The following is a 21439-nucleotide window of genomic DNA, read 5'->3' as shown; positions in this document are numbered from 1 at the left end:
CAGTGAAGCACTGTCATTTAAAATAAAATGTTTGATTTACAGCATGTGTTAAAGTCGAGCTCGAGTCAGATTGTAAAGGGAAAGAAAGGAATGGCTTAAGTGAACTTTGTACATAAAAATGTAGTAGTAGTAGTAATAGTCATAATGAAATAGGTCTGTAATATCCTGCCATTTTGGGTCGCTTTGGTTATCCAGTACATCATGCAGTCGAGTCCCAGTGTAAATGCATTATATTTGTTTTAAGTGTTGCTGTAGTTCATCTCGTTCTCGCACAGACAGACCCACGGCATTTTAAGTTTGACTCTTTTCAATCCACCAGTGCTTGCTTTTTTTTTTTGGTATGTTGTTTTTTCTCCCGGAGTAATTTACTCACCACGCTAACAAACAGACGACAAGAAAATGACTGCAATCTAGAGAATTTTGAGTAACCATTCCGATTGAATTAACTCAGACTGCAAGCTGGGCTCTGTGCAAATATGAGAAAAAGAAACTCCAGCATCTTTGTACAATTCCAGTAACCTGATAAAACATCATGCGGATTTAAGAAACAGAAATTCATGCTGCTTTAATAATATCAGGAATTAATTTGCTTTGCAGACATTTCACTATATTAAAGTTTTCTCTTTGTAGTCATGTTTAGATATTCAATTTGTGTCTCCAGTGTGTGTGTTCAAACAAACCCCCCCCCAAAAATCGACAAAAATGCTTTTGCTTTTTTTTCCATTTTTGTATTGGCTAAGGCTTAAACAAGCCAGTTAGATTTTCTCCCTAATGTGACATTATATGAGTGAAACCCTGCCCTACTGTAGGTTTTTGCTTAGCTCTGCTCTTCTCTTGTGTGTAGGGGGCGTCATCTCATCTAGAGCATCTAAGCCAGATGCACTTTGAGTGCTTTGGGAGCTCTGAGACCTGTGTTAACTTTAGTTAAAGGAATAGAAAAATGTGATATTTAAATTTAACTATACAGGTAGTCCCCGAATTACGAACATTTGAGTTACAAATTTCTGCAGATACGAATGTACAGTACCACGATTCTACTTCTAGTTCAATCAAAGAAGTAGCTCACGTGTATTGTACAAAAAAAATAGACAATGCAGTGTACCAGATTCCAATATTTACAATTATATACAATATTTTGTGTGTAAGTGTAAATGTATAAAATGTCTGAGGTTTGGTATATTTTATGTGTGTGTGTGTGGGTGGGGGATGCAGTTGAAATGAGTCGGCCTCACTAGTCTCAATGAATCAGTCCGGAAGCATGGTGATGGAAAATGTCTCCCCTGTAAAGCTGTCCTGATAGTGAATAATCCTCCTGATTTCAGAACATCCTTAACAAATAGGAAGGAATTCACAGTCCAATGCAGTGGAAAACAGCTCAGAGACAAAATGGTGTCCGGGATTCCCCTGGCGATTTAAAGGTGCAGAGACAACACAGTTGCATTTCACTGGGAGATTAATTTCCGTAGGCATGGTTATGGTTTTTCGTCACATGATGGCAGTGTGAAGAAAGGGGACAGAGATTTAGGCAAGTGGATCGGTATGCTTTAAATTGTATATTTATGTCAAAGGCGTGTAAGACTCGCTCTCTCAGCTTAAGAACAAATCTGTCTTATGAACGTGTTCCTAGAACAGAACATGGGTAAGAAATTAATCATTCACCATCATTGTACCAGTGTGATCACTGCAAGCTTAGTTGTAATTTATGTTTTATTCACTTTACATTCATTCTACAACTCTTAGATCATCATCTGAGAAATCTTTCACGCTTTCTTATGTCACTGAACCGAAGTTTCTTACTCTGTCCTGTTCCTGATTGGGTTTAATGGGGATTAGTACTATCTAGATATCTCATCTTTCATCTCTTTTTCTTACTTTTCCCTCCCACACATGCACATTCTCTTTTAAACAAATGACGTGTGGGTGGGTGTTTGTTTTTCTCTTCTCTTTTTTTTTTTTTTTTAATCGTTTCACCTAACTTGAAATGATAAAAGTCATGACCTGTGCTGTGAATTATCTCCAGGAGGAGTTACAGTATACCGGTGCACACGACCGGAGACTAATCTGCCGAACTGAAGTGACTCTAAATTTGAAGCACGGCCATCACGGTCATGTTTATAAAGTTTCCTACAGGGTTTGCACACAGTCTAATATTCGTTATCAGTGTTTTATTTTGCTCTAACCCCATACTGCTCAACCCATAACAAAATCGCTCTCTTTGTACACGTTCCAGCCCACAGTTAGCCAACCTACACATCCGTAATACACATGCAACATATTTATAGCCTACTGAAGCTGGTTATATGATAATGGACTTGCATAAGCAGCTGTTCGATTTCTGCGCTGCTTCAGGTGAGGATGTGGTTATGTCACTTCTTTTTCATTCCCACCTCCCCCACCCCAAAAAAAGCACAAGTCGAAGCCTTGACGAAGAAAGTTGCAGTCTGACTTTCTTTATTCCCCAGTTTTGTTTTTTCAAGCATTACACTTTTTATTGATTAAAGAAAACCTTAATTTTCCGTCTCATAACTTTAGTTCTGACCTGCGGTTAGTTCCTTTGTACCACTTGATTTTTTTTTAAGAAATATAAATTGAAATACAAAAATAAATAAATAAAGTTTAGAATAAAAAAGCTGAATAGAGTGCGCTATTTAATTAAACTCCGGTTTCCTCCCACAGTCTAGGTGCAGATTAGGCTTAAATGGTGTTTCCAAATTGCTTGTAGTGTGTGAGTGAGTAAGTGCCCCATGCCCTGAGTCCCCTGGGATAGGCTCCAGTCCTCTAGTGATCCTGTACAGGCTAAGTGATATAGAGAATGAGTATGGTGGAAGGAAAGAAAATAATATATATATATATCCCTATATATATAAGTCCCTGAATTTCGGCAGATACAAATGGACCTTATGGTGAATAATCCTAATTAAAAAAAAAAATCCTTAACAAAACAGAGTTCACAGTCCAATACAGTGTAAAACAGCTCAGAGACAAAATGGTATCTGGGATACCTCTCACTATTTAAAGGTGCTGAGACACTGTTTTATTACATGTGAGAGATTAATTTTCTTATGTGGTTTTTGGCCACATGATGGCAGTGTGGGGAAAGGGCACAGAGATTTAGTCAAGTGAATTGGTATGCTTAACATTGTATATACGTATCAAAGGCATATAAGACTCACTTTGTCGGACTTAAGAACAAATCCAACTTACAAACATGCTCCATGAACAGAACTCATTCATAAGTAGGGGACTACCTGTAGTGATGATAAACTGTGTGCTGTGGCTATAGATGCTTTCCTATCAGAAATAAAACTCTGGACAAATGGCACACACCCACACGTGATAACAGTAACACTTGTTACGCTCCAAAACTACAAAGTTCACACAATGGAAACAGAGTACACATTTGATTGTAGTTCATGTTGTCAATTAGATCATAGCATCTTCAAACAAGTCGTTCTTTTAACAATATCTATTTAATCTCTTTTGACTTCTCTATCAGTCATGTCAAATCTGACTGTTGCACCGTGCTGACACTGAACACTTCTTCTGTAAAGGTTAAATATTCACAGTATAAAAAAACTTTACCCTATCAGCAACTACATACAGTTTCACACAGTGATCCGCCCTACAACTCCCTGTGAATGAGCCGTGACTTTTTCTTCTTTCAGACACTTCCCGTAGGGCTCGCCACAGGTGTACCATTTGTCTCCAACCGACTCTGTCTACCACATCTTCCCTTGCAGTTGAGCCACCATGCAGTCGAGCTCTTAATAAAGTATTACCTGTGTGAGTAAAAATAAAGTGTTTTGTGGTTGTGTTTTATGAAATAGAAACAGTGGGAATAAACAGTATTGGGAGTAGGGTAAAAGAGTTCAAACATTATTTTTGACAGCTTGGATCATCACTCTGTTACAAGTACCTACTTTTCCTCCCACACAGCTCACGCTCGGATGTAGAATTCCAAAAAAAAAAAAAAAAACACACATACAGGCTGATGCGTACATGTACAGTTTGCCCTTGCATGAAAAATACAACATGACTCCAAATACACACACACACACCACAGCTGTGTTCTTCTGCATTCACTGAAGTTTTGCATCAGTAATTTTACTAGAAACACATTTCAGGGGGCATTATGACACTCGGAGAAGATTCCCGGAAATGCATTTGTACTGACCTGACGCTGTGCTTTACAAACAATTCATGCATTCCCAATGGCTTAAAAATTAGATGCGGGTGAATGAAGAAGTTCTTCAGGGACATTAACCCCCCCCACCACCAGTTGTGTGTGTTTGTTTGTTTGTTTGTTCGGTTGCCAGGTTACAGAGTGAATCCTCACACACGAACATGTTTTCGTGAAATATTACAGAATGGAGATGAAGGGGAAGAAATATCTCTGCACTGTAAATTATTTAGTAAGCAGTATCGGAGGGGTGTGCATAATGCTCATAAAAGCAAAGTTTGTTTTTGCTTGGAAACAGATCTTTAAGAGGAATAGTGTGCAAGTCTAATAAGGTGCACAATGAGTTTTAAGTACAGCATCTGCAAAACGATACTCATATCTACTCCAAACACATCGCCCTTATCATGGATATCCAAATGATATCTGTTAAATGATGGGTAGAAATGGGTTATGGAGGATGCTTGGATGTTTTATGTAACTGTAGTGTACTTAACTGAGTATTGTAGGGAAAAAGTTGATAGTAGGATACATAGTTTTTTAAGAGCTGCAGGGCATTTCGGACCAAATTCCATCATCATATAAAAATGAAGGTCAAACCTTTTGCCTGTATGAGGAGAAAAACCAATATAACTTTAGTGCATTCTGGGTTGTCATTACTAAATCTTGTTACTGAGGGAAAGCAATGAATGAAGGAACACCTCATTTGGTTATAGAAAGCAAGCACTTTTAACCTAAAATGAACTTTACTTTGTGCATAAATAAATGATAAACCCGAACAATTGAAGCATTTATTTATTTCCTTTAGCCTTGATTTGTGCCAACTCATCCAATTAGAGGAAACAGAAACACCTTCACCCAATAATCAGGGGACCCGGTTGATTCCTGGTGGATACTACAAAGTCCAGATTGGCTGCGCTCTCTTAGGAGGAAGAAATGACCTACTCACACTCTTAAAAATGGTGACTATGTGCTCGTGCAAGCGGAAGGGGCGGATAGCGCTTTCATCAGATTGGGTGGGAATCAGATGCGACTAAATTAGAAAGAAAATCAAAGACAAGGAGAAAAAAAAAACCTTTGCGGTTCTTTTGTTTGACCACTTTTATGTCCAGAAACCAACTTTCATGATTTTTGTGTTGCTATGACACCAAAACACACTTATGTCAATGCATTTGAAAACCAATTTCAAGCATATTTTAAAAGAAATGTTTTCACTACGATACAACTCTGGAAAGAACTGATGTTTTTTTTTTGTTGTTTTTTTTGGTTCTCAAGAATGTGTTGCTTGTGTGTGTACATTCTGTACAGTGCAACAGTATAGTAACAAAAACGTTATAAGGATGTCCGGATAATTCAGATTGTAAAATCTTGTTGCAATAACTGTCCCTCATCAGATTTAGACATCCTCAATATAATTTCTCCTACGGCTAACAAATCCACCTGGTCATATTCAGCCTCAAAAAGGTCTACATTCTGACTTGGATTTTACAGTTCAGAGATAAAAGTAAAAGTTAAATTTATTTTTTTCGCTCAGTCACGTGAAACAGTTTATTTTCGAGCGATGATAGTAAGGCTCTTTGAGAAAAAGTTTCATCCGAGTTTGAGTTATGTAAAACTAACTCAATGCCTTTTTTTTTTTATCATGGCATGTTTTCAGCGCTGTCAAAAAGCAGCAAAGAACAAAGGCCTTGTAATGCACAGAGACTCAACAGTACATGAGCGGCATTTCTCAGAAAGAGTTCTTGCTTTTTCTTGCTTTTTATATCAAGTGTAGTGTGCAAGTACCGAGAAAGGGCATTGGCAAAATACTCAGAACTGTTTTTTGTTTGACATTTATGACAAGGATACATGAGGTGCTGACTTGAGCACAGATGAAAAATTCCCAAAAGCGAGTGTAACATGGTGATGAAGTGCAAAAAATCTCATGACACCAAGTATCATAACATCAAATGAGTGTGTTAAAAACTCATTTTGAAAAAAAGGACACGAAGCAAGAAATGGGCTCATGAAAGAATATTGATTTAGAATGAGGACCGGCTGGCAAATTTGCGAGCGAGTTTGCTAACTCGTAACCAAACATCTACAGCATGATAACTCGGCACACAAAATGAAAAAGTTTTATTTTCCTTGTAAGTTTCTGTAACCTCTCTAAAGAACAAGTCGTTTCTTTTTGTAAAACTACTTTTTTTTTTCTTTGTGTGAAAATTTATCAAATCCTTAAACCAACACCCACACTGTGATTAAAGTCTTAAATTTTATCCCTTAATCCAACTAAATAATTTGCGTTTATTTAATCCACCTCATAGGAAAACTAGTTTATCTACTGTTCATTTCTTCTTGAGAGGGGAAAAAACATAATATAGCAGGTGTCTTGTTAAATCCTTCTTATGTCCTCTAATAAGGATAATGACGTTCACTTTTTCATACTCCTGAAATTTATCAAGTAAAAAAGGGCAAGTATGATTTATTTAAAGCCCTCAGGGTCTGATTCACTTGAAATCCGTAAATTTGGAGCGGATAAAAGGAAAGCTGGATGTCGTGGCCAAGTTCACAAGTAATATCAAATTAGCCTGATCCCAATCGCATGCAAGCAAATAAACACATGAGCAGAATTAATACACAGACTTCTTTATGAGTGTTCGTTTGAATGTTTACATTTTTTAAAAAGACACTCTGCACAAACCTGTCGGTGCTTAAAACATGAACCGTCAGATGAAGAGTGGTGGCGGCGGCGGTCATCCCGAGCTGACGGATGATCGCTGCTGGCTCAAGGATGCGGTCAAAGCTTGATGTCAGCTATTCCTCTGTGGTGTGCCCAATGGAAGAAAGCTTCAGGAGCAGTCGGACTCTGGAAATGTAGAGAGACAAAACGGTTGTGAATTATACACCCAAGTGCTGCTACTTACCAGACTGATGCTTGTCTGGCCTTTTATAAGTAGCCGATTACAGCGGGATGGTACTGTAGATGGTTATTTGCTGCCAGCCCAGGTGACTTAAGGTGCCCCGTTGGTTGTAGTGCTGAAAGGATTTCCTGTCCTTATTTTTCCCAGTCAAGTGAGGAGCATGAATGCAGTAATAGCTGCTAGCTGTAGGCCGGTCATCAAAATGGTTATGGGTCACCCCAGCGTGAGGTCATGTTGGTTAAGCTCAGAATAACCAAATCACTGGTTTAGTTTTGGTAACTAGGAGCAATAAATCACTTCAAGAAAATTGTAGATTAAAGATACAGTAAAGTACAGTAAATCCCCGACGTGTCTGATTTGTAAGTCTGGTTTGTTCTTAAGTCTGACAAAGTGAGTCTTATACATCTTTTACACGGATATACAATGTACAGTAAAGCATACCAGTCCACTTGACTAAATCTTTGTCCCCTTTCCCCACCCTGCCATCATGTGGCTAAAAACCGTAACCACGCCTAAGGAAAAGAATCTCACAGTGAAATGTAACAGTTTTGTCTCTGCCCCTTTAAATCACAAGGGGAACTCTGGACGCCATTCTGCCATAGAGTTGTTTTCCACTGTATTGGACTGTAGACTCTTTTGTTGAGGATTTTTAACTTTACAGGACAGACATTGTCTATCATCGTTCTCCCTGACTGGTTTATTGAATCCAGTGAGGCCGAACCCATTACTTTTTCACCCACAAACGCACTTGCATACAATATAACGGACTTTAGACATTTTTTTAATTTGCTTACACACTGAAAATAAATCGTGTGTAATTGTAAATATTGGTTTGTGATGCACTGCGGTGTCTATTTTTTGTACAATTTATTGTGCATGTTTCTAGAGCCACGGTCCGTTCGTATCTGTTGGAAATTCGAAACTGGACTGTTCATAAGTCAGGAACTATCTGTATAACTTAAATGTCTTTTTCTTAGCTGCTTTAAGTTGTGTGTGTGTCCAACCAGACACTTTAGGAGCTCTCTCTCTCTCTCACTAACATTAAGTCCAGAAGGCGACTCGATTACCTAACATAGCTGACAGCGAATGAGAGAGACACTCAAGTGCTGCTTGTGATAAAACACCCTGCTAAAATATACAAACATTCTCCACAAGGTTTTTCAAAAGGCAATTTGTCCCTAAATCTTGTGTAAAGCAGTGTATGAAAGTTTAATGGGATTGTACCGCCCAAGTTTCATTATAATGTTGAGACTGTCACTTGAAGGCATTATGTGTAATTTGTATTTTAGTGACAAAAGATGTCAAATTCCTGGTTTGGCAGAAGTGCTAAAGGATATTACAGGGGAAATGATTGTGTCAGCATAAGAACATGCTGAAAATTAAAAAGTAAAGTAGCAAGTTGGGAAGTAGAGTATGGTTTGGAATATTAAGGATGATATCCAGAGTCTTGCACTGTTTGCATACACGTACACTCGTGCGCTTTATGTAGTGTTTCAACACGACATCCAACTCTGACAACTGGCTGTAAACAAGCTGCCTAATATATCACATTGACGGGCATCACTACTGTAACAAGATGATGATGTTCACATAATGTTGAGGGTGATCTGAGTACACAGAGTTTTAGTGAACTTTTATATTCGATGATTTACTATCTAAAACAGACAGTGTTCATCAGATGTCTGGATTTGTTTTCAGACGATTGTTTTTCAGTCTCATCATGGCCAGACATCCAGATAACAAATGACTGATGACTCAGATTTTCCACCTTCATCTAACCAAGATTAAAACCATGAAATAATGGCATGTGTGAGTAAAAAGCCCGGATTTCCTTGGGTTGTTTTTTGATACTGGCTGGGTCTTAATCAATCCACTTAGATTTTCGCCCTGTTGTGACCTTATGTAAGAGGAACCCAAAGCTTGTTGCTCAAATTTGTTAATCTCTCGAGAGGCGTGGCCCGGCTGTAGCATTATTTACATAGACACTGATTATAGTGTGTTTGGAGGAGAAGTTTCAGCTAAAGCATTAACACACATACAGTATTGGAAAAGATCTGAGTACTCTAAAAAAAAAAAAAAAACGTGGTACCTTTAAAAAAAAAACACACACACACTTGTTTGCTCTGTGTTGAAACTACAGCAAGTCAACAGCAACATGAAAGGAAAGGGCAGGTTTTAAACAAGCTGAACAAATACAAGACGATCACTTTGGAATGATCTGTGACATATTAACATATTCACTCGAAGAGAAAAAAAATCAAATTGATAACATAAAAATAGAAAAAATCCATAAAACATGCTGCGTGTCAGAAAGTATTTTCTGGTTAGAAGAAAAATCCAATTTACATACCATTGGTGCAACTGTTATCAGTCATCTGGGTGTCATCCAAGAGAAGACACTTTAACTTTTCCAACATTTATAGCTGTGCATTCTTCATTTTGTTTCAAAATAGTATATATATTTTAAATCTAAGCAGATGGGTATGAGCTTTGGAGCAAAACCCACTCTTTTTTTTATTCCTTGTAATATTTGTGTTCTTTTATTTCTCTTCAACTATTTTAAAACGTATGGCCATGCATTTCTTATTTCTTCCCCAAAACAACATAAGTGAAACTGTTATGTGACATTCCTGGAAGCCAGGTGTTGTTACTCCATTAACCTAACAAACTAATGGGGAAAACAAGTATAACAAATGATCAGAAAAACAAGTTCACCTTATTTCAAGTAGTACATCTATAATAAAAAAATAATAATAATAATTTTAGCCTAAGGCATAAGGCAGCCTATACAGAGCTGTGCGGTAGTCTTGAGGCCCCCTCACTTTGTTCACATTAAAATAATGATGTACATTAAATCAAAGAAATTGGTACAGATGTTTTTACTGTGACAGGCTACAAAGTGCCTAAAGATCCAATTTATATTTAAATATAGTTGCAAGCAGCGATGAGCGGGCCCAAGCACCCTGCGCCTCAACTCCGTCGAGCACCACTGGGATGAACTGAAACGCAGATCGCGAAGAGGCAAGCCTTCTTGTCCAACATCAGTGCCTGACCTCCTAAATGCTCAACAGACTGAATGGCACAAACTCCCACAGAAACACTCCAGAATCTTGTGGCCAGCCTTTTCAAGAAGAGTGGAAGCTGTTAGAGCTAAATATAAAAGGAGGACCTACTTCATATTGGATTATATCTATTTGGATACGATGGTACTTTTGTCCAAATAGTGTAATTAGCTTCATAGCTTGTGTTAGCCATTACCATAGGGGTCACGAAGCTGTCAGTGAATTGGCGGAAGCTCTCGCTCACATTAACTAGCACAAATTAAAGATACAAATACAACTCGGATGGTACGGAAGCAACTTGGAACGACAACATTGGGACATTTACTGAATCATGACCTGGTTGACCTGGTGCTGTTTGGATATCTGGTCAGAACGACTCTTTCGGAACAACCCATCAGCTCAAGAAAGGTCAACAAAGTATTCATAATGTATCAGTAACTAAACTTTACTTGTCTAAAAACCTAACAAGTCATGCTCACCTGCAAAACGTCTTAGGATTCTTGAAAGCAGGGCTTCATTAAAAAAAAAAAAAAAAAAGAGTTCACCCTCAACCCTCTTAGAGTCTAGACGCCCTACACAGGCACAAAACACTTATCTAGACATGCATGCTGGTGATCAGCCCGATGCGTTTTCACATTATAAATGGAAAAAATACACACCCTTTGAGAACACATGCCCTGTGTCAGGAGAGCGGACTGAACTCGAATAGCGAGGGATGAAAAACAAGGCGAAGACACCAAATTGACTTAATAATCGTTTCTGAGAAGTGTGTGTGCATGTGTGTGACGGTGCTAAGAATAGAAAACTCAGGGAAAGAGAAACGGAGGATGACAAGGCCACTGGTGATGGAGGATAATCTTTTGTAAGGTGCAAAGCATGAAGTTCAGTGGGCTGACCTGCATCCGTGTTCGGTTTAATAATTGCAGATAATAAAGCATGATTTTCTTCCCGACCACGTTGTTGTTTTCTTTTGTTTCAGATCCTTTTAGAAGAAAACGTCATTAATATCAGCACTGCTGATACCGAGGTTTAATCCGTCTGTCTCGCAGGTACAGCTGTCGGAATCCTGTTTAGCCAGCGACTGTAGAGGATATTAAAGAGGAGCGAAATGACAGCTTTAGTAGTCCGTGTGTTACATTCTAATATTCTCAGCACACCAGGTTTGTTTTTAACACAAGGCGCGAATTAAGCCTTTAAAGCACCGTTCAGGTACGGGGGATCACCAGGGAACAGCGGAAACGACATTATCTTGACACCTAGGTGATGATTTGATTTGTACTGTGGTAGTATTAGTATCATGATTTTCTAAATAACATGATTTAATTATATTTATTTATTTATTATTATTATTATTATTATTATTATTATTAGTGGTGCTTGTGAAGCAAAACATCACTTGTATTATCTTGCAGGCTTATTTTTTTCTCTCTTTTTTTTTTTTTTTTTTTTACATTTTTTGTTTCTCTTCCAGTCAAACTTTGGCATGTAACTTGTCCGTTTGTCATAAACTCTTGAGAGGGATGTTAAATCGTGTAGCTTATTTGTGAATGGAGTGCTATGACTTTTCTAAGGAGTAGGGAGAGTAAGTCTCTCTTACATTTACTTAACATTGAGACCAACTTGGACGGATTCAAGCACAGAGGAAGATTTTGGTAGAAATATAAAATTTACCACATTTGAAGAGGCTTGCAAGCTGTGTCAGAACATAGCCCGCATGTGGGTATAAGTTGTACCTTGCCCCGTTGATATAGTATGGTGAAGATACTTCCCATTAAAACAGTAAGTGCTCACAGTTGCATTCCTTGCTCTGGGAACTTGCATAATAACTTTGAAACTGAACCTATCTGTGGATCCCGTTGTGATAGAGACACGAAGGTGAGCTGTGGATCACCGTGAAGCTGTCAAGTCACGCCTTAGCAACCATTTACTGCAAGAGCACTTTAGCAATTGTAGACTGTCAGTATAAAAGGCCCAGAGGCTCGAGTTTTGCCACGGCAAGCACCACTCACATTTACTTCAGAAAATGTCTAGTTATTATTATTATTATTATTATTATTAATATTATTTTACATTTTGTTACAATTCTAAACAAACTGAACAGATAAGACTGTGACGAGATGCTGTGCTGCCTAGTAATATAGTATAGTTTAGAGTGCACCACCTGTAGGATTACAGAGAAATAGTAACGTAGTTTTCTTTTGTTTTTAGAATTGCACTAGCAACTTTTGGTCAGTTTTCACATTACCCTGTGTTAATAACTGTATGTAAGATATTCAGTGTTCAATTACAGCTACAACCTGTTTTTGTGTTACTGTGTCTATTGCTGCTGGATATCTAGAATTTACTTTCTGATCAATAAAGTATCTATCATCAATAAAGTATCTATCTATCCATCTATTTTTTCCGTCTTAAATGCATATATACTGTATATAAACCCCTAGGTGGGAATCGAACTCAGAACTTGGAGTTGCAAGGTGACAGTGCAAATTTTTTTAGATAGATAGATAGATAGATAGATAGATAGATAGATAGATAGATAGATAGCACTGTCGCAACTCCAGGTTCCGGGTTCGATTCCCACCTCAGGGTCTGTGTGCATGGAGTTAGCCTGTTCTCCCCATGCTTGGTGGGTTTCCTGCGGGTACCTCCTCCCACAGTCCAAAGACAAGCAGATTAGGCTAATAAGCGTTCTCAAATTGTCTATAGTGTTTGAATAAAGTGTGCTAGTGTGTGTGTGTACGCGTGCGTGTACCCCACAAGTGATTTTCACTCCGTCCAGGGTGTACCCTGCCGTTTAGGAACGGTGCCTAAACTTTTGCTCTTTAAAATGAATTTAAAGATGATGGTGTTGTATCCGCTGCAGTTACCGCTTAAGCCATAACCGGGAGAGAGGGAAAAGCGCTCGTGTCTAAAGCTATTGGCCAGGTGCCTTGTGTCACGTAGAACCCGTCATTAACATTTAAGTCAGAGAGATCCGGAGACAGACAGACGATAGGAAATACATTTGCAGTTTCCGGTTAAACAAAAGGTTTCCAGCAGACATGAACTATTTGTGTATTCGTCTGGATCAGGCTGTAGGAAGTGTTACCATATAAGGAGTCAATAAAGCGCATGAGGTTGTTGTTTTATGGGCATTAAGGCATGATTTTTTCGTTCCTGTCTCAACTGGACATCATTAACTTCTACAGTAGAAATATATAAGTTTCGGATATAAATGTACTATTAAAAATGGATCCTTATTGTTCTTTCTTTTCTTTTAGACTTCGGTGTTGCATAAACATGACTGAAGGAAGCGGTGATCGGCATCCCAGCGATGATTTGAGTCCTCAGCCTAAAAGTCCTGATGTAAGTGTTCACTCTTCTTCCTGACTGGATGCCTATTTCCAGGTGAGCCATTGACTCTTACATGAAGTGCCCTTTGGAGGCTGTCTTTAAGAGAACACTCCTGAGGGAAATGAGATTTTTATTCCTACCTTAAATGCAGGCGATCAGCCAGAACTTATTACTTGCTGGCTGTTTTTGAGGGGAAAATGTAAGTAAGACTGTTTTTCGTTGAAGACCTTTCAACACCGATAGATTGACTTCGAAACTGGTTCCTGAACTACAGTACTCGTTTATCAACAGGAGATCCAGTTTAACATAAAGACAATCATGTTACACATTACAGTAGCTTTAGTTTTTTAGTTCTTAATTTTTCAGCTCTATAGTGTGTTAAAAAATGTGAACATTTTTACCTCTTTGTGGTTTAAAACTGTCCGTTTCAACTTCATGGTTTTATGTTTCAGCAACTTGACATTTTTCCACTAAAAGCAGTTTTTAAATACAAAAATAAACCTGTTTACCACAATATGAAGATGTCTGTTAATATCAATAAATAAACATATAAAGGCCAGAATAAGCGCAGACGGCTGATCTACCTCCTGACCCACTAACTGAAGATAGTTCAGCTTTAAAATACTTTAGCTATCCCTCGATTAACAGTCTTTTATATTTACCTAGCCATCTTTAGTTATTAGATTTGGCTAGCTATTTCCAGTTTTTGAATTTAGTTAAGTAAATTTAGCAAACTACTTCAGGCTTTTAGAATTAACTATCTTGGGCTCTCTAGATCTCTAGTTATTAGATTTTGCTAGCTATCTTTAGTTTTTTTAATTGGGTCAAGCCAAGTATTGTAGCTATTTAGCTTACTAGTTAAGGCTTTTAGATTTTACTAGCTACAGTGGAGCAAAAAAGTACTTAATCAGCCACCAACTGTGCAAGTTCTCCCATTAAAACGATGAGAGGCGCCTGTAATTTTCATCATAGGTATACCTCAACTATGAAAGACAAAATAAGAAGAAAAAAAAATCCAGAAAATCACATTGTAGGATTTTTAAAGAATTCATTTGCAAGTTATGGTGGAAAATAAGTATCTGGTCACCTACAAACAAGCAAGATTTTTGGCTCTCACAGACATGTAACTTCTTCTTTAAGAGGCTCCACTTTTTTCACTCGTTACCTGTATTAATGGCATCTGTTAGCAGTATAAAAGACACCTGTCCAAAACCTCAAACAGTCACACTCCAAACTTCACTTTGGCCAAGACCAAAGAGCTGTCAAAGGACACCAGAAACAAAATTGTAGACCTGAATTATTAGAAAATGCAATACAAGACCACTGTAACCTCCCTCAATCTGGGGCTCCACGCAAGATCTCCCCCTGTGGGGTCAAAATGATGATCACAAGAACTGTGAGCAAAAATCCCAGAACCACACGGTGGGACCTAGTAAAAGACCTGCAGAGAGCTGGGACAAAAGTAACAAAGACTACCATCAGTAACACACTGCGCCGCCAGGGACTCAAATCCTGCAGTGCCAGACGTGTCCCCCGGTTTAAGCTAGGACATGTCCAGTCCCGTCTGACGTTTGCTAGAGAGCATTTGTATGATCCAGAAGAGGATTGGGAAAATGTCATGTGGTCAGATGAAACCAAAAAAGAACTTGGTGTTTGGAGGAGAAAGAATGCTGAGTTGCATCCAAAGAACACTGTACCTACTGTGAAGCATGGGGGTGGAAACATCATGCTTTTGGGCTGTTTTTCTGCAAAGGGACCAGAACGACTGATCCGTGTAAAGGAAAGAATGAATGGGGCCATGTATCGTAAGATTCTGAGTGAAAGCCTTCTTCCATTAGCAAGGACATTAAAAGTGAAACGTGGCTGGGTCTTTCAGCATGACAATGATCCCAAACACACCGCCCGGGCAACGAAGGAGTGGCTTCGTAAGAAGCATTTTAAGGTCCTAAAGTGGCCTAGCCAGTCTCCAGATTTTAAATCTATAGAAAATCTTTGGAAGGAGATGAAAATCCGTGTTGTCCAGCGACAGCCCCAAAACATCACTGCTCTAGAGATCTGCATGGAGGAATGGGCCAAAATACCAGCAACAGTGTGTGAAAACCTTGTGAAGGCTTACAGAAAACATTTGACCTCTGTAATTGCCAACAAAGGGTATATAACAAAGTATTGAGATGAAATTTTGTTATTGACCAAATACTTATTGCCACCATAATTTGCATATACATTCTTTAAAAAACCTACAATGTGATTTAAGGTTTTTTTTCTTCTTCTTTTGTCTCCCATAGTTGAGGTGTACCTATGATGAAAATTACAGGCCTCTCTCATCTTTTTAAGTGGGAGAATTTGCACAATTGGCTGAATAAACACTATTTTACCCTATTGTAACTCTAGTTTTTAGATTTAACTATCCCAAGCTTTTGGAATTAATTAGCTATCGCATGCCTTTAAATTTAACTAGCTATTTCAGGCTTTCAGATTTTATTCACTAACTCTTGTTTTTAGATTTAGCTAACTACCTCAGGCTTTTAGATTTAACTAGCTGGCTCTAGTTATTTGTTTATTTATTTTGCTAGCTATTGCTAGCTTCTAGATTTGGCTAAGGATATCTAGCTAGCAAGTCTTAAACAATATCCGAAGGTTCCATGGGGTCCCAGTTTGAGTGAACTGGGAACTGGGAGCTGTTGACTCATACTGGGACCCCTTGTAATCTTTAGATATTGTTTAAGACTTGCTGGCTAGACAGTAGGAGTAAATCTATTAAGACAACCATATACAAGTTGGTCAAATGTTTTCCCCAGTCCTAGCATCGCCCTCCGGGGGTGGAGATTTTGTCATACAGTACGTTTGTAATGTTATGAGAACTAGAGCGATGAGATAAAGGTGGCTGTGGTTGTTTTTTCTTGCAGTCGAACACAGAACTCTTAAATTTATTCCACACGCATTAAAGTGTTTCATTAATTTCGTTGGGTTGTCAGTCTTGACAGCGATGTCCTTTTTGTATATATTGAATCGCAAGTTGATAAAATCATCAGGGCTAATAAAACAGAACAACACTTTTCATCAATCTGACATTTTTCCACTTACTATGCGACTCACACCGTAGTAAACCATAAAAAAAATAAAACACACACACACGTGAGGCCGGTCTCTGGGCGCCGTATTAAACGTGCCACGTGCTTATTGGCTCACTGACACTGAAGAGATTTACTTCTTTAGGTATTAAAATTTGGTCCTGAATGATTAACACTGTTACCATGGCAACCTTTTTACATGGCTGGATGCCTCTATTGGTCACGTCCTCTCACGTATTTGCTCCTCAATCGAAGACATCTGGTATCTTTCCGTATTTCTAGTAAATACAGCATTTCGGTTTGGTGACATCACTGTGACGTTTCAGATGTTGCCACCAGTGATCTCTGATTCATGCTTCCCAACTCTTTCTTTTTTCCTCATGAAGTCTCATGAGACATTGAGAGACATTGAGAGGAGATTGATTTTTGTTTGTAAGCATTGAACTGATTGCCCATATGAACTGAGGCTGCGAGGGGTGAGCAAAGAAACAAGTGAAGATTGGTCTGCAGGACTCATTTAATTTACTCATCACTTGAGAGTGGTGTGCGCACGGATAGCTGCTGTTCATAGAGAAAAGCAATAATTCTGCGAGCGCTTGCTAATTTAGCTGGCTAATAACAAATGGGCTAATAGCTCCCAAGAGGTGCAACAGAATGGCAATATGCGTGTTCGTGTCATAAGGGAAAATAAGAACGGTCATCTTGTGTAATATTGCAAAGCCAATCTCAGTCAAGTAACCTGCAGGAAAATTACTGAAAGTATTGACACCAACCACAATAATAATTCTTACAGGAGTTCATTAAAGGACACTAGTCCTAGGTAATTAGTGCTGCTAATTAGTAGTGTTCGCTGTTTGTCACATTAGTCAAAACTAGTAAAAGTATGTAATATACTAGTAAACATGTATCAGGTCATAGTGTGATATTTAAAACGCCATCTTAAACATTTAGTAGCATTTGTGTATCACAGCTGTGTTTAATCCAACGCTGTGTGGCGATTCATGTATCGCGCGAATAAACTGTATGAACATACAAACATGTATGACCCGGTTAATCAGCCAGTGACCGGAATATTTTCTGTTTTTTAGTTTGATTGGCCGTGACTGGTGATCAGCATCAGGCCCGGATATAAACAATTCTGTACAGAGCGCAGAAGCTTCCGAGTGGCACAACAGAAACACTTTTTTATGGCTTTATGCTATCAAAAATTGTGTGCGTTAAAAACCTCTAATCTGCCTTTTTCTCTCAACTCTGTGAGGAATTAGTCTCAAACCCACTGAATACACAATTACTCTCAAAACACAGAGCACTAATTAGTCAAAACATTTTATTATAATCTTACAGGTGAACTATTTGCACATTTTCATCCCGTGTGGTGGGAGTGAATTAGTTGCTGCTAAGTTTTTAAATTATCATTAGAAATAGTAATTACAGTTGATGACCCTTGTGTTTGAAGTATAGTTTTTTGTATTGTTTAAATGCTGCACTGTTTAAGTCTGGAAACTTGGGTTATAAAAAAAACGGCTACATTTAATTACTCGTTAAACTTCTTTAAAGGTTTAAAATTGTAATAAAATTGGGTGAAAAATGTAATATCCAATCGGGATATTTATAAAATGACGATACTTATAGAATCCCAATTTTAATCGAACCGACACCCAAGAATCATGATAATACAGTATCGTATCGGGAGGTGACTGCTGATTCCTGATATTAAATACATGAAGATTAATCGACTATAAAACAAACCTGCTGTATTGTTGCTTTTATCATTGGCTACAGCTGATTTATAATAAAAAATAACCTAACGTTCATAAAAGGCTAATATGCAACAAACTCAACCCTCGAACACCTCATCTGTTTACTCCACTCACTTTCTACCGTACACCATTAAGCACTAATCCATGGATTTGGTGCCGCGTGAGCGTCTCGGCTCTAACCAGATGTTCCCGATTAATGTTTCATCGATTCCCAGGAGACTGATCAGAGTACTGGATGTTTCTAGACGATATTTTGTGATTATAAAGCTTATAGTGGCACATTTGTACTATTGTGTAGGGTTTTGATTGATTTTGTTGAATTTATGTTATAGGTTGATGATCATAGCGATGACCCTCACCGAGTCCGGTTTAAACTGAAGCACGGAGCCCGCACGCGCGCACACACACACACACACACACACACACACAAACAGAAAGAGAGTCTTAAAGAGACCAGCTTTGTTCAGTGTCAGCCAGATGGAAAATAATAAGCTTTCTGTTGCCCCCTTAAATTAGTGCTTTATGTCCATTTCCGCCTGCACTGGGGTGGTCACTTTGAAGTCGACTAAAAAAAGAAAAAAACATGTTGGCCCCAGAAAAATAGTAAGGGATGATTGAATATCCAGGGCGAGTAAATGATTTACTACTAAATTCAGAACAAGAGCTCAGCAAGTATTTTCATGGTGTCATTTAGGGTGGCATTATTCAGGGTTCCTCTAATTACCGTATATAATAGTAAGAAGTAAAACACTTGAAAGGTACTCTCTTTTAGAAAAATTATCAACTGCAGAAGTGTGTAAAGAATCAAAGTTACTGCTTCCTTCTATTACACCTTCCTATTTTATGTTAGGTCACTATATACACAACCAATCAAAAGTTTGGACACACCTTTTTACTCCATAGTCTTGACTTTTTTTTTTTTCACACTGTACAGTAAAACAAAACTGAAGGTGTCCAAAATATACAATAATATCCTTTAAACAGTTGATATTGAGATGTATCTGCTACTTATGCTCTGTAAAGCCTTCATAACGGCTCTAATCGGAGGTGTTGTTTGTTAATTGGTGATTTCTAAATGAACTTTTGAGGTAAGTTTTGGTCTTGCTTTCCTGGAAGGCTTGATGGGTTTTGCAAATGCCCTTGTGACAATACTGTTCTTGCAAGAACTATTCAAGACCAGCCGACCTTCGTGTCTTAAAATAACACCTGACTCTTATTGTAAGTCGTTGCTATAGAAACAGTAACGCGTAGCATCAACAATAAGCACATTTAGTATTTCATAAAAATCTGATACGTTCGCTGCTGTTATGGAAAATTATCCAAACAGAATAGGGAGAAAAATGATAGTTCGACCCTTTAAAGAACCAATCATTAGACATCGGTCCTGCTGAATAGAAAGATAATGTTTTCAGCGTAGGCAAGATTTGATTTTGCTGACAGTTCACCTCATTCTGTTCGTTCACATCTGTAATGTATAAGCCTGCAGCTGCAAAGACTCTTCAGAAAACTATTCCAAATGGAGTAAATCTAATCAAACTAATACCGCACATATAATGACAGCACGTCTGGAGGTCGAGCGATCGTTCTGTGTTGTCATTGCGTTTGATGCCCGAGAGAGCAATTTAAAAGAACATCGTTTTTTGAAAATTGGATTTCAGGAGTGAGGGAGATTAAAAGAATTAACCCGGGTCTCATAGACCCTCATGCATTATGCACACTTTCTGAATAATTGAGTAGCATGATTGGAATTTCCCACACAGATTATCCGAAATGGCGTAACGCCGTCAACTCCAGAGACGTTTTGGAAACGATAAATCAGCCTTGTCGTCTCCAGGCTTCTCTGTCTGCACCCTAATGTGGAGATCGATATCGGCTCGAATAGATGTCATCCTAAATTGAAATTTGGCCCAGGAAATGATACGGTGTGACGCAGACTTCTCTCAGCACCATGCGACTCTTCACCCGAGCAGAGCCGGCACCTTCACTGCCTGCAATATTCACTCCGGTGAGTGGGCTGAGGGGTGAGCTGAGGAAACCTTGTGGATATGGATACGCATGGAGAAAAGTCATTGTGCGTCAGTATGACGCACAATGAATGTATTAATGCTTTAATATAAATGAAGCATTTCATCTCTAACTGAAAAGTTTAGCAAAAGGGGCCGAAAAAGCCGGACTGATTCACATCAGCGCAGCACTTTCAGTGTTCAGTGATCAGCGCGCACCAGTGTGTGTGTGGCAGAAGACCTGAGGACAAATTAAGAATAAGGGACATGAAAAGCTTAGAGATTATATTTACATGTGCGGCTGCTTTCACATACCCATGGCATCAGTGTCTGTTCAAGTGAAGGAGGCGTGGCCTCCAGGGGTCTCGGTGAAGGAGGTTTGGCCTCTGTGTCTCTTCCACTGGAGGAGGTGTGGCCTCTGTGTCTGCTTCAGTGACGGAGGTGTGGCCTCTGTGTCTGTCTTGGTGGGGGAGGTGTGGTCTCTGTGTGTGTGTCTTAGTGAAGGAAGTGTGGCCTCTAGGTTTTAGTGAGGGAGGCGTGGCCTACGATTCTGTTCCAGCAAAGGTTTGGCTTCTGCATGTGTCTCAGTGGACAAGGCGTGGCCTCTGTGTATCACTCAGTATGAGGAGGTGTGGCCTCTGTGTGTGTCTCAGTGGAGAAGGCGTGGCCTCTGTGTATCACTCAGTATGAGGAGGTGTGACCTCTGTGTCTGTCTCAGTGGAGGATGTGTGGCCTCTCTGTATATCTCTCAGTATGAGGAGGTGTGGCCTCTCTGTCTTTTAGTGGAGGAGGTGTGGCCTTTGTGTATGCCTTAGTGGAGGTGTGGCCTCTGTGTGTGCCTCAGTATAAGGAGGTGTGGCCTGCATGTGTCTCAGTGAAGGAGGTGTGGCCTCTGTGAATGTCTCAGTGGAGGAGGTGTGGCCTCTATGTATCTCTCGGTATAAGGACATGTGACCTCTATGTATTTCTCATTATAAGTAGGTGTGTCCTGGGTGTGTCTTAGTGGATGAGGTGTGGCCCCTGCATGTCTCTCAGTGGAGACAACAAAGGCCACTTTACCTGTTCCAGTAAAGGAGGCGTGGCCTCTGTGTCTCTCCGCAGACTTGGCTGACACACACACCAAAAAATGA

The 21439-nt window shown here is 39.0% G+C and overlaps 1 protein-coding gene across 6 annotated transcripts in view; it reads left to right on the top strand.

The window, feature by feature from the left end:
- gpat2 (glycerol-3-phosphate acyltransferase 2, mitochondrial) overlaps positions 1-21439 on the top strand; it is a 217079-nt gene that overhangs the window by 152589 nt on the left and 43051 nt on the right. For all 6 annotated transcript variants that reach the window (XM_053503537.1, XM_053503533.1, XM_053503534.1 and 3 more), the window contains one exon: positions 13403-13487. In XM_053503537.1, the coding sequence (XP_053359512.1) occupies positions 13422-13487 (66 nt within the window). In that variant the 5' untranslated portion in view covers positions 13403-13421. The remainder of the gene's footprint in view (positions 1-13402; positions 13488-21439) is intronic.

Source organism: Clarias gariepinus, chromosome 9, assembly GCF_024256425.1.
Source record: "Clarias gariepinus isolate MV-2021 ecotype Netherlands chromosome 9, CGAR_prim_01v2, whole genome shotgun sequence".
Classification (NCBI taxonomy): Eukaryota; Metazoa; Chordata; class Actinopteri; order Siluriformes; family Clariidae; genus Clarias; species Clarias gariepinus.
The sequence above is the reverse complement of the archived record's forward strand: the minus strand, read 5'-3'. Positions and strand labels throughout refer to the sequence as shown.